Here is a 14,083-nt window from a genome sequence, read left to right as displayed (position 1 = left end):
TCTTCTTCTGTCTCATTTTTTCCTCTGCTTAACTTTTCTCTCCGTGTTAATCTCTTCTCGTCTTTCTTTGCCCCATTTTATGAATGTTTGGACTGGAGATCTGCTGATTTAAGTCTCTTAACCAAGAAGAGATCTACTTCGGAATTCAGCTTGTTTCCAACAGAATTCTATGGGAGGTCAACTTTATTATTACATTCATTGGAAATAGATCCAGTAAAGAATCGATACAAATGAATGTTTGTGACCTCAGGACAAATAGGAAATATATCTTTACAGAGTTTGGTGGCCTTATTTAGGAATAGAAGGGTTGTTTCTTGCTTGTTGTAGATTGGAGAATTCTTCTATTTAGAGGTTATTTTGAGGGAGTCGTAGACTTTTAATACCTAATTTATACTAATTTTGATTCGCATTCATTCCGAACTTGTGTTTATTTTTGATTATGGGTTTCATTAAATTGACGTGTGAAGGATTTCCGTCAAATTGTTTTGAGGTCTTGTTATCAGTACAAAAGAACACATCACTTCCAGTTCCAGACTGAGGCATCCATTCGTGATGCTGATCGCTTCTTTTGGTGTGTTGGATGTCTCGACGGTGAGTCAGATATATTATCAAGTTCTTTCAGAAACTTAGAAAAAATCAGTGCCCAGAGTGACCGCATTCGTATGCTACTAAATTATAACTGTAATCTTATATGAGAAAATAGAATTTTATTAGAACTGACACACACGTTGAAATTAACAAAAGTCTACATGTTTGACACATATTTACTTGTTTTTTATTGTTCATTTAAGAGACCGAAGTGCAACTTGAATGTAGAACTAGCATTCTTGGAAGTAATTAACCAACAAGATCTTGACCCTAACCTTTTTGTGAACAAAAAGAAATCCACATTAGTTTACTAAGACCTAATCCAACTTTACACCGAACTTAATATCTTTTTAATCTTTGAAATCAAAATTTGAGTTTAATTTCAGTGGCTTCCTTTTCCCCACTAAACAACAATTATTCTTGTTAGTTGTTGGATCATCTTTCATATGAGACCTAGACTTATTCTAATGCAATGTACACTCCATCAACATGCTTTTTTTATTTTTTTATTTTTTATATTTTCCAGTCATATGCAGTGCGTTATGCTTACGACAAATAGTAATTTTAGTGGGCACACAAGTTGTAACAACTTAGGTATGAAATCCTCTTCTATCAGAGGAGTGGTCCATTTTCCATCCAATGGTTTGGAAAAAGCTAAGTATTAGGTAGGTCTAATTCCATTTTCTATGAGATGTGATTTGATGAGCATACTCATGGGATGTGTGCTGATCTTGGCTCATTGTATAGTAGGGCCGGCAATCCAGCTCGTCGGTCGCAAGTCAATTCGTGTTTGGTTTAAAATAAGTTTGAGATTAATAAATGAACCGAACACGAGCTGAAACTTTCAGCTCGAAGTCTTAACGAGTCGAAAAGTGATTTTAAGGCCGAAAATAATTTTTTTCTTCAATAGTGTATTTGGTAACTTGTTTTAAAAAATCTGAATTTTGATTCTAATTTTAAACTCAAAATTTGAGCCGAACATGATCTGAGTCCAAATTTAATGAAAGTAAAAAAAATATTAACTTCAGTACTCTCTGTCTACGCGTAATCTAAAGTTTAGATATTTCTATAGTAAAAAATAACTTGATCATTTCAACTAAAATTTATTTTGAAAACTATAGTATCTCTTCTGTATCTACTAATATTTTTATTTTTAATAAACTTAATTGGCCAATTTGCATAAAAAATCTACAAGTTTTAAGCTTTTGCAAAACTAGGCCGCCTTTTTCGATTTTGCAAATTTGGTTTGAATTTTTAGTAAATTGATCAAAATACCCTTATATTTTTTTTTCTCTCCTTTTTTTTCGCGTTCTTTTTTTTTTTTTTTCCTCTCCAACCCTCCTTCACAGTCTCCGCGGCCCTCCGCGACAATAACGAGGATGGTAACGCTTCCTCTTTCTCCGCCTTTGCCCTCCACATCCACTCTGCAGCGGATTTTCTACCCGCCAAACAAATCCACCGTTCTCACTGCCGCTGCCGGCGACGAAGAGGAAGTGCTTCTCGGGGCCGAGAAGCACGCCGGCGAGGGAGAGGGAGAAAATAAGTTACACTCCGGTGAGAGCAGATTTTGCACCCACCAAACCCACTTTTCGGAATCCGCATCCCCACCACCGCCGTCGACGATAAAGAGAAAGCACTTCTCAACACCAAGAAGCTCGTCGGCGAGGGAGGGGGCACGCGTCCCACCTGCCTACCCCAGAGGGCAGCGGCGAGCGCGGTCTCGACGGTGTCGGAGGCGAGGAGGGTAAGGAATGCACGGGAGCATCTCTAGATTAGCACTTTTGTTTGTTTAAAATTAAAAAAAAACTAAAAAGTCAAAAATTAGAGAATAATAAAAAAAATCAAAGAAGAAGGAAGAAAAACATGAATTTGCACCGTTAAAATTAAATTGTACTGTTTTAAAAGAACGTTGCACTATTATGGACGTAAGTTGCATTATTTTAAATGTAAAGTGCACCCTTTAAGATGAAAGTTATACTCTTTAAACGAAAGTTGCACTCTTTGATAGATATTTATACTGTTTTTCCTCTTGTTGCACTCTTTGAGATGCAAACTGCATATTTAAAATGAAAGTTACACTCTTTGAGAGATATTTATACCATTTCTCCCTTTGTTGCACTCTTTAAGAGGAGATATTTGCACTATTTCTCCTCTTGTTGCACTATTTCTTATTTGATATGTTGATGCGTAAACTGTATCATTTAACAGAAGAAATAGTATAAATATCTCTTAAAGAGTGCAACTTTTGTTTAAAGAGTGTAGCTTTTATTTTAAAGAGTATAATTTACACATCAAATAGTGCAACAAGAGCAGAAATAGTATACATATTTCTTAAAGAGTGCAACTTTTATTTAAAGAGTATAATTTTCATCTTAAAGGGTGCAATTTATATTTAAAAAAGTGCAACTTACGTTCATAATAGTGTAACATTCTTTTAAAACAATGCAATTTAATCTTAACCGTGCAAATTCATCTTCTTCTTCCTTATTCTCTGGTTTTCTTTATTATTCTCTAGTTTTGGATTTTTGGGTTTTTTTTTTTTTGTTTTAAACAAACAAAACTGCTAATGTAGAGATGCTCTCGTGCATTTCTCGCCTTTCTCGCCTCCGACACCGTCGAGGCCGCGCTCGTTGCCGCTCTTTGGGGTAGGCGGGTGGGCCGCGTACCCCCTCCCTCGCTGGCGAGCTTCTCGACGCTGAGGAATGCTTTCTCTTTATCGTTGGTGGCGGCGGTGGGAACACGAATTCTCAGAAGTGGGTTTGGTGGGTGCAAAATCCGCTGCAATGGAGGTGGAGGGCGAAAATGGAGGAAGAGGACGTGTTACCATTCTCGTTATCGTCGCGAAGGGCCGCGAAGGCAGTGGAGGAGGGTCAAAGAGAGAAAAAAAAAAAGAAAAAAGAGTCGCAGCGCGGCCTCGGCGTGGTCGGAGATGAGTAGGGGGAGGGGTGCGTGGGCGACGGTGAGTGCGTGAGGTGCAGAGACGATGGGGGTCGTTTTCGCCTTCGCCTTCGTCGCCTTCGTTTGCGAGAGAAAAAAAAAAAAACGCTAGAAATAAATGGCTTAATTTAAAAAAGGAGAGAGAAAATAGCATAAGGATATTTTGATCAGTTTACTAAAAATTCGGACTGAATTTAAAAAATCGAAAAAAATAGCTTAATTTTAATAAAGTTTAAAACTTGTGAATTTTTTATGCAAATTGGCCAACTTAATTTACGGTTGACTGGTGACTTCATCATTTTAAATGCTCCCTTTATTAGTGCAATTCACCCTTTTTTTCCCCTAATCTCTAAAATAATAATAGGTGTGGTGTACGGTGCACTGTGGACCGGGTCCGTGTAATAATTCCGTTACGAGTGGGGCGTTGGAGCGTCCTCGCTCTTCCACCGACGCGCTTAACCCAACGGCCTATATTCCCCGGCATCTCCCATCAACGGCTCCGTCGCGTCCACGCGCTTTTGAATATTTCCTGCGTTTCGCTAATAATTTTTTTTTTTTTTTTTTGGTTGTAGCTTGTATATTACGTCATCTCCTCACCCCTTTTCTCTCTCCTCTCCTCCTCGAAACATAGAGAGAGAAAAAGCGATAGAGATAGAGAGAGAGAGGGAGAGGGAGGGGGGAATCGAAGGGTTAGGGTTAGGGTTAGGGTTAGGGATCGAGCGAGCGAAGATGATGATGACGAAGAGCTCGATGGGGGCGATGGACGGGGCGGTGCTCGACGACGTGCTGCGGCGGCTCCTCGACGGCGGGCGCGGCGGCGGGGGGCGGCAGGTGCAGCTGTCGGAGGCGGAGATCCGCCAACTCTGCGTCGAGGCGAAGCGCGTCTTACTTGACGAGCCCTCTCTCGTCGAAATCGCCGCCCCCGTTAAGATCTGCGGTCTAATCTTTTTTCCCCTGTTTAATCGCTATTTTTTATTTTTTTTTGCGCGTTTGGACGCGATCCGCTTCATTGCTGGGGAGATTTACGGCGGGGAATCGATTTGTAGTGTATAATTGTGTGGATATTAGTGTTGTTGATTTTAGAATGGGTATAATTTGGTGCGGAGGATGGTTAGATTGGGGAGAAATGGCCTAGGATCGGTATTAAATGATTCAGGATTTATATATATTTCTTGACTCGTTCATAAATGTGCCTATCTGCTGTTTTTATGGTACTCTTTTCACGAATCTTATGCGTCGAATGGGGATGGTTCACGGTGGAGGTAGCATGGTAGCCTTGTTGATATTCACTTTCGATTGAAAATTTGGTGTGCTGCATAAATATGTGTATAATATGGGGGAGGTAATTAATTGTGAATGGGTTTTGAAGTTATAGTGCGTAATTGTAGGACGTAAATGTGGACACTGTTTGTGAAGAAATTACCATTTCTAATATTATTAAGCTTGATGACAATAACAGTTTCTCTATGGATGATCTTTAACTAAGTAGTCTGTTATCTGTTGAAGTTCCTAGTCTTACTTTCGATCTGAGGGTTATATCCTCGATTGCAGCCTAATGAGGGTTCTTAAGTTTTGTGTATAGTTTATATGTATATAAATTGCCTTTTATACTGAAATAGGACCTTATTTCCTATTTAAGTTCCTGACTTTTATATATATATATATATATATATATATATAGTGAATCTGGTATGCTTCTGGAAGCACGGAGCGCTCCGTGCTTCAAGTCGTTTTCGATGTTGGGATTTTCGAATCAACAATAAGCTCCGTTAGACTTGATCTAGAGTATTTTAAGTATCTAGAAAATATTTTGCGATTTTTTGATATCATTTGCCTAGTGATCGAAGTGGCTCAAAATCAACGGCTGAAAATAAAAATCTTACAAAATATGATGATATGACATTAAAATTTTAGATAAAAAATATTGATCTTGTTTTATATAGTATAAAAAATTTTCTATTAAAATTTCTCGTGATTTGGATATTTCTACACCGTTAAACTTACAACAAACGGCTCACCACGGCCGTTAAAATTATTGATTTTGAGCCCCGTCGATCACTAGACAAATGATATGGAAAAATCACAAAATTTATTTTCTAGGTACTTCAAATACTCTAGTTCAAGTTTAACGGAGCCGATCGTCGATTCGAAAGTCCCAACATCGAAAACGACTTGGAAGCACGGAAGCTTCCAGAAGCATACCAGCTCTCTCTCTCTCTCTCTCTCTCTCTCTATATATATATATATATATATATATATAAGAGTGGAGAAATATGAAGGAATGGAGCAATTGTGGTTAGCTTATTTGTTTCTGTTGAGCTAGTAATATGAAGGATTTATATTTCTGATGGATCAACAAGCATATAAACATGTGAGGTTTACTGTTGTTTGTTATTGTGGATGTTTTCATGATGCCATAAAATTTGCCTCTAATGACATGATATTGTATAGGCAGGATTTTCATATCTAGGTTCCTGAAGAATTTGGCTTAATGTTGCCCTTTTTAGCTTCGAGAACTGAACTTGTGCAAATCCTTGCCCACTTCCAGATTTCGGGTAAATAGGAAGTCGCAATGCCTTGACCGAGCCTTACCCTTGCCCGGCATTTATCTAGATATGTTTTAAGATTGAGCCTGGTCCAAAATGGCAGACTGCTTAAGAAAGAGGTTGTTAGCAAATAGGTTGCTTTTAGACTAGGAATGGTTCAAGTATGTTCAAATAAGAGTCATCTGTGCAAACCCAAGCCTGCCCAGAATTTTCTTGGGCCTTTTCTTTTGAGACCTGGCCCAGCCTTGTGAATCAGGTCAGGCTCAACCTGAGCCATCCAAAAACAGGTGGGTTGGATGGGTCGGGTCTTTCTGGCTTGGTCCTAGTGGCGGCTGGCCCTATATGTAGTTGAGCTGGCTTATATGCTACAAGGCCATCAAAGCAGCTAAATTTTAGCAGACTTTACTTTCTCTTTTGAATACAACCTCTTGCTCGGAATTTACATCTACCTAGTGATTTTAGCGTCTTAAACTTTCCTGCAGAAAGCATGATCCTCTCATCCCCTTTAACTGACATCATTTTGATATGCCATCTTCGTACTTTTTGTTTCCTCAGTTGTTTTCCTTTCTTGAGAATTATAGAGTTGTGATAATTTAATCATGTAGGTTTTAGTCTTTCCTGAGAATTTTAGAGTGGTGAAATATAGTGTCTTCAACAATTCTCTGAGTCAGCATATCTGACACGTCAAATCTATGCTGATAGTGTGATGATTAGTTCTATTTTGTCTACATTTTTGAAGGAAGGTTATGATGAGAAAATCTTATATGCCAAGCCAAGCCAAATGCTAGTGAGGTATTAAGACACTATGCCAGATTAGAAAGCATTGGTATTATGGCAAAACATGAGAGAACTGGATATCTTTTTCTTTCTTGTTCTTTTTGGCACGGATTGTAGTTTATTGGAAACATTAGTGTTATATCCCATGAAAACTTCTACGGCTGAGCATTGAACACGGTGCATATATGGAATTTTTGTTGATGAGATATATTGATGGACATATACAGCATATCAAGTCTTAGAAGCATAATATACACCAGGCTGGCAATCTTCTAATTTTGGAAAATCTGCTATGGTGATCGGTTGGTTCACTATACCGTCTTGAGAATTTAGATTTTATAATAATATTTTAGCCAAGATGCAGTGCCCTTATTTGAGATGTAGCTTGAGCACAGTGCTTTCGCATTAACGAGCACAAAGTCGAAGCAGACATTTTGGGAAGCAAGATTCCGTAAATTCTAGATTATACTGACAAGCAGCAGTCTTGAGAATTCTGTTAAGGCAGATATTTTTAATTGTTGTGTTCAATTCTGTTTTCGTTTTATGCACTTTATATCTCATTGTGGTTGGTGCTTCCATATGATTGGAAGAAAGATTTCAGTGAGCTTTTCATGGGTTGATTTCCTACAGCTTCNTTTTTTTTTTTTTTTTTTTTTTTTTTTTTTTTTTTTTTTAAGTATGAATGCTTTGCAATTAAGATGTTACACTTGGCAATGCAATTCTTGTTGGTGGGGTTAATTATGCACATTCTTCTTGTTAGAGTTTTTCTTATCTAGCTATCATATTCGTCTTAATTCTGGTTACAGAAAGTCTTGCACTACACATTTTAATATTGTAAAGCATCGAATAATCATTTGATGTGCCAGATTCTTTGCCCTTCTCATGAGTTATATTAATTAGGATTCTTTGCACCATATGCATGTTTTTTGGTCAAAATTTTTTGGTTTATCATCTCTGTCGTATTGAATTAACGATGGCGGTTAAAAAAATTTGGTTCAAATAATTACAGCAATTTCAGCTTAATCATTTAAGAGCAGTAAGAAGCATACTATTAATTTAAGGAAGCTAATCTTGCATATTACTGTTTGATTATCAGCGAGAAACATCTGTTAGTCTAACATGTTGTATGAACTGCAGGTGATATACACGGTCAGTTCGCAGACCTTCTGAGGTTGTTTGAGTGTGGCGGCTTCCCTCCTACTTCAACTTATATATTTCTTGGAGACTATGTGGATAGAGGCAAACAAAGCTTGGAGACAATATGTTTACTTCTGGCATACAAAATCAAGTACCCTGACAAAATCTTTCTCCTCAGAGGAAACCATGAAGATGCAAAAATCAACAGAGTCTATGGTTTTTACGATGAATGCAAACGAAGGTTCAATGTTAGGCTATGGAAGATATTCTGTGATTGCTTCAATTGCTTGCCTATTGCAGCAATAATTGATCAAAAGATACTGTGTATGCATGGTGGCCTTTCGCCAGAATTGAATAGTTTAGATCAATTAAGGGAAATAACCAGGCCTACTGAGATTCCCGATTATGGCCTTCTTTGCGATTTGCTTTGGTCTGATCCTGATTCTGACGTTCAAGGTTGGGGTACGAGTGATAGAGGAGTTTCCTGTACTTTTGGTGCCGATAAGCTTGTAGAGTTCTTGGAGAAGAATGAACTTGATCTTATATGCCGAGCTCATCAAGTTAGTGATAACTTACCCTTTTCTCCTTTCTTTTATATATTTGAAATCATAAAATGGAGCAACTTTTTCCTAATTGCTGTTTGATCGTAACTTTAATTTGGTGCAAAAATGACCCACCAACCTTTCTCTTTGCAAGTTGGCTCACACGGTTTAATTTGGTATCGTAAAGCTGACCAACTGTTCAATGTTTCGAGCTTTGTGGACTAATTTTGAGTTTCTTTGTTCATCAAATTAAACTTTCTAAGATTAGATAGGCTCTTACACCAAATCAAACTAAGTGGGTCAGATTGCACAGAACAACTGTAGTGGCCTTTTTGCACCTAAGTTAGGGGATCAACAACTATTAGGAAACAGTCCATGGTTTTCTTTAGTGATTTAACCCTTTTTTTCTGTACTTTTTCAAAGACCACTAAGTGTTCCTCACATTTAGCCTTTCAGGTAGTGGAAGACGGATATGAGTTCTTTGCACAAAGGAGATTAGTTACAATATTCTCAGCCCCGAACTATTGTGGCGAATTCGACAATGCGGGTGCTTTGTTGAGCATAGATGAATCTCTCTTGTGCTCATTCGAGATATTGAAACCCCTCGAGTACAATAAATCTAAGGCAGGCGGGGCAAGTACCATGAGACCAGTACCTAAGAAGGTTAGAATTTCTTCCATCTATGCTAGCACCTTGTTTGATTTCTTTTCCTGTCGCTCCACGGCACCCAATCTTTTCATGAGGTTTCATTTTGGATTCCAATCTTTTGTTTATCATAAATTGGCCCTAACCTTTCTTTGCATTCCATTGGAATCATGGCCTGGCCATTAATTCCTCTGTTAATTTGCCTGAAATGTCTGCATAAGCACCATATAAGTAAGCACCATCCACGAAAGAGCAGCCTGAAAACACAAATGACAAGTCAAGTGTTGAATGTGGTGACATTTCAATGAAATGCAAATTTCCCAATAGTTACAATATGAAGGTTGGGGAACAAAATAATTGTTCTAGGATTGATGATACTGGTGCAATTTACCTATTTTTCTTGTCGAAATCCATTGGCGGCAATGCTAAAGGTTCGTTCTTGTTCACTCATCAGTTATAGATGCTAATTTCTTATCATGGCTTTTTCATTAACCAGTTGCCGAAAGCCGGAAATGCTTGAAGCCTCTCCGATTTACTTAAATTGGCATCATCAGCTCAAGGGGAGAGATCTGAAAGGGTTTGGATCCACCGGAGCTTGCTTTAGTTCTTTTCTGTTTATTCGTCTGCTTAGTCTGGTAGATTTTGTAGCCAAATTCAACATCCTTTGAACCATCTGGAAATTGAAGTGCATCTACGGTTCCAGGAAAAAAAAAAAGAAAATCGGAGGAAAAATCATCTGTAAAGTAGAATCTAATGCTTTCTCATTGTGTACAGCAGCAATCGTTCAGCATTATTCAATTTTATATCTCGTCTTCATCATTCACTATCTGACCTCGACACTGATGTTTCGTGTAGAAATTGCCTTTTTTCGTGTGTAAGATACTGGTTTTTCTGATTGATGTGATCCAAGTTCTTGTTTGTCTGTGATGAATTGTACGATTTGAACTACATGCGTGGTTGATTCATCCTACCGATGTATATGAATTCTGATTGAGACTTTCATGTTTTGCCTGTTATTTCCAGTTGCACCGCTTATTTCTTGTTTTATCATTGATGTTAGCACATTTTTTTAATTGTTTATGGCACGTAGGTCTACATCTGTGTTCTCCTTTTGTACTCCAATTGTAAAACTCAGCTGGTATGAATATGTAAAAGATGGTGGTTTCCTTGTAAGGTTGCGTCTTTGTTTATACTTTGTGCATCTTAATGCAGGATCATGCTACAAGCTCACGTTTAGGTTGGGGTGGAAACGAGCCAAGCTCGAGCGAGCTTACCTCAGCTCATATGTGGCTGGAAATTAATTTCAGAGTCTAAATTTAGACTCAAGCTAGGCTTGAAATTAATTCGAGCCGAGCTCGACGAGCCTAATTTCGAGTCAAGCGAGCTCGATGTCAGGGACTTAGAAAAATTTCTATGCAGCCCGGTCCCTGGCCCAAATCTGCTTAGCGAGTTCGGGTTGAAGACAGGTCGAATCGGGTTGGCAAGTAGATCCAAATCCAACCCGCTGTGGGAAACTCAAGGGTCATGAAATTTATGGGAGTTATGGGTGACTCTTGAGCTTTTGGCATTTATGAGGGCTCATTATGTAGGCTCATTATGTATGTAATAATGAGTGACTTATGTGGTAGTGGGTGAGTTGAAAAGGCATCTTTGGGCCTATAAATAGTGGGGTTGGCTAAGGCCATAACACACAAGAGAGAGTGTGTGTATGTGTGGGTTGTAATCTCTTTTCTAAGTAGTGTAGTACTTAGTTTTTTGAGTGAACTTCTGCCTCTCTCTTTTTGTCATTCCCTTTGCATACTTAGTCGTAGGNGTGCAACCGGTCTCTCCTTATGGGACCGGTCTCTGGGGGACCGGTCTCTCAGGCAGAGACCGGTTCCCGAGAGCTATCCTTCCAGGACTTAGCCGATTTTTCGGCTGTCTCATTTCATACGTGTTCGGGGACCGGTCTCTCCCTTTAGGGACCGGTCCCCGAGAGCTGAAAATCTGCAGTCTTGCAGAATTTGATTCTTTAGCTCTCGAAAACCTTCCACAACTCACTTTCGATCATTTTAGCACCTTCGGACTTTTCGAAGTGTACCGTCCTCGTACTTTGGTCAATTTGACTAAAGTTCGATATTTATTTTCCGAATTTTCGATATATTACACTGCGCAACAAGGAAAACCACGTACGGGAACCGGTCCTCAAGATCAGAGACTGGTCTCCCAAACCTTCTACGCAGAGAAGCTTGATGGGTCCGGTCCTTCTGATCAAGGACCGGTCCCCGACCCCTGAGTTTTTTAGAAAACATAAGTTTGAACAATCCAAATATAAATCAAGTCTTCTAAACATCTTTTAAAAACTTCACCACAAATTATTTATAATCATACTTGAGATCCCAAGGGTTTTTTATCACAAAACTTCAATTCTTTCTTCAATCTTCATCTTCTAATTCTTCGAGACTCCGTCCAATACTTCACGAAATTCGCCAACTTATAAAATCCTTAACAATGTTGGGTTGGAGGGTGAGAAATGAGGGCTAAACCTCATCTCTCCAACATATAAACTCATATATACACATTTGCACTTAACCCCCCACATCCCTCTATGTTTAACACATTGCCCCAGCCCAAACTGGGCATTTTCGGGTGCTGGCACCGGTCCCAGGCAGTGAGAGACCGGTCCCCGAAAGGCCAGAAAATCAGCATTCCAGACTTAGCCAAATTTTCAGCATTTTCAGCATTTTCAGCCTTTGGGTCCGTTTTCGCTCGTTTTCGCTCGTATGACCTCCGATTCGTTTCAAATCGATTCGAGACTCTCCAAACATGTTTTCGAACATGTTTAAACCATCTTTTCATCCATGCCCTTGTTAGATTTAGTCCATGGTCCATCATAGCCTTTCGGGCCCCGTTTTTGCGCCCTACGCGCATTGAAGCAACCGAATGCTTCCGAACTTCACCGTAACCATTCTAACAGCTTTCCAAGCTAACATACACCATAAAAACTTCATAATTATAGAAGTTCGGCATGTTACAGGGGATTTCTCGATTCCTTAACTTTCGCACCTCTCGGGCGATAATTTCTACCGGAAACTCTTCATAGCTCAAGTCTCCTTGAAGCTCCGGTGGCTCACATAGCATTGCATGCTCGGGGTCGTGAATATACTTGCAGAGATTGGAGATATGGAACACATTGTGTACATCTGCAAGCTTCGGCGGCAAAGCAAGTCGGTAGGCCATCGTGCCGACTCGCTCTAATATTTCATATGGCCCAATATATCGGGGGCTCAACTTTCCCCGCACTCCAAACCGCTTCACACCCCGCATCGGTGAAACTTTCAAGAATACGCGGTCGCCCACCGCGAACTCTATATCTCGTCGGCGCCTATCCGCATAGCTTTGCTGTCTCGACTACGCCGTGAGCAATCTCTTGCGAGCAAGGCGGACTTTCTCCTCCGCTTCTCGCAAAACATCGGGGCCGAACTCTGTACGCTCACCCACATCGCTCCAGGGTATATGTCACGCCCCGAGACCGCTACCAATTTGTTCCGGTTCGGGCGCGTCGAACAAACGCCGAACGGACAGCACCTCCCCTGTCCGCCCTAGGGTCAACAACAAGATCATGTACATTTTTGTCGCCCAGGATGACATACAACATACATGAACAATACGAAGCACCACATGTGCTATACACTTAAGAGCAAGACACAAGTAATAAAACGAGTGATATAAAGAGAGTAACATCTAGCTATTACATCCACAAGGCATTCAACATTTAGATCCTTGATTACATTTACATCTCCAAAATGAATATGCATGATAATCTCCAAAATACACAAGCAACCTCCCACAATACATCATATGTCACGGGGTACACGAAGGTACACTAATGCAAGTGGAAGCTGCTAACTATACCTAGGGCGCGATGCCCTTATCACGGTCCTCTGCCGGTGCTCTCTCGCTAGGCCCTGCAACAAAGTGGGGTGAGAACTATATAAACATAGTTTCCAGTGGGTTCGGCCGCCGACTCCGCCGATCTTCCCACTAGGTCCAAGTAGGCACATGCAGATAGATAGATAGATAGATAGATAGATGTGAAATTGAAGTGCAACATAGTAAAGTAATATGCAACATTCTACTATGCCTTCAATAACCAATGGAATGAGCTACAACATAGTATATGATCTATGCCTCAATAATCCAATGTATGAACAACTACATAGTATGCAATCTACACATGCTACTATGCCTCAACAGTAAAGAATGCATAGAACTACTACATAGTATGCAATCTACTCAATAACAAGGGTGAGGATCCGCTCACTCACCCAACTCACAATCTAGTCTCAAGGGGGAGGATCCGCTCACTCGCCCGACTCACGATCTAATCACAACGGGGAGGATCTGCTCACTCGCCCGACTCAACACAGCTACCACAACCCAACCTCAATCTCACAGGTGAGGATTAGCTCACTCACCCGACTCACTTGGGGAGGATCCGCTCACTCGCCCAAGACCGTCTGCGGGACCCCATAAGGCTATCCCTCGAGACCCCATAAGGCTATCCCTATCGTGTGACAACTCCGGAGTGCACTGCTTGTGTGGAGCGACCACCTACAAGCTTTGAACAGACATGTGAGTATGATCAAATCCTCGTCACAGAGGATACCCTGCTACTAGGGTCAACATCCACTTAGGAACTATTTCATCTATATGTTCAACATGCAACAAGTATTTTCATCTATACAGTACTTGTCATGCCACTCGTCAAGTTGTCAACATTGTCTAGATGCCACTCGTTCTCTAATCTTTGTCAATACAAGATTAAGTTCATCATTTAACTTTACCACTGTAGGGTTCTATGTCACAACTCCTCTATTCTCATGCATCCTAACTTAAGTGCCAAACTCATGTCGCTATACTACTCAGGAT

At 40.0% G+C, this 14,083-nt stretch overlaps 1 protein-coding gene across 3 annotated transcripts; it reads left to right on the top strand.

Moving 5' to 3' along the window:
• LOC109728074 (serine/threonine-protein phosphatase PP1-like) lies at positions 4,173 to 10,188 on the top strand. 3 transcript variants are annotated; one of them, XM_020258368.1, is made up of 4 exons: positions 4,179 to 4,462; positions 7,986 to 8,545; positions 8,984 to 9,190; positions 9,669 to 10,188. In XM_020258368.1, exons 1-4 carry the CDS (start codon positions 4,255 to 4,257, stop codon positions 9,690 to 9,692), a joined length of 999 nt encoding a protein of 332 aa, XP_020113957.1. In that variant the 5' UTR covers positions 4,179 to 4,254; the 3' UTR covers positions 9,693 to 10,188. The 3 variants fall into 3 exon arrangements, with proteins under 3 accessions (XP_020113958.1, XP_020113959.1, XP_020113957.1); XM_020258369.1 differs by lacking the exon at positions 8,984 to 9,190 and having other exon boundaries at positions 4,173 to 4,462; XM_020258370.1 differs by lacking the exon at positions 9,669 to 10,188 and having other exon boundaries at positions 4,174 to 4,462; positions 8,976 to 9,112.

This window comes from Ananas comosus, linkage group 23, assembly GCF_001540865.1.
Source record: "Ananas comosus cultivar F153 linkage group 23, ASM154086v1, whole genome shotgun sequence".
NCBI lineage: Eukaryota > Viridiplantae > Streptophyta > Magnoliopsida > Poales > Bromeliaceae > Ananas > Ananas comosus.
Note: the sequence above shows the minus strand (reverse complement) of the source record. Positions and strands in the feature narration are given on the sequence as shown.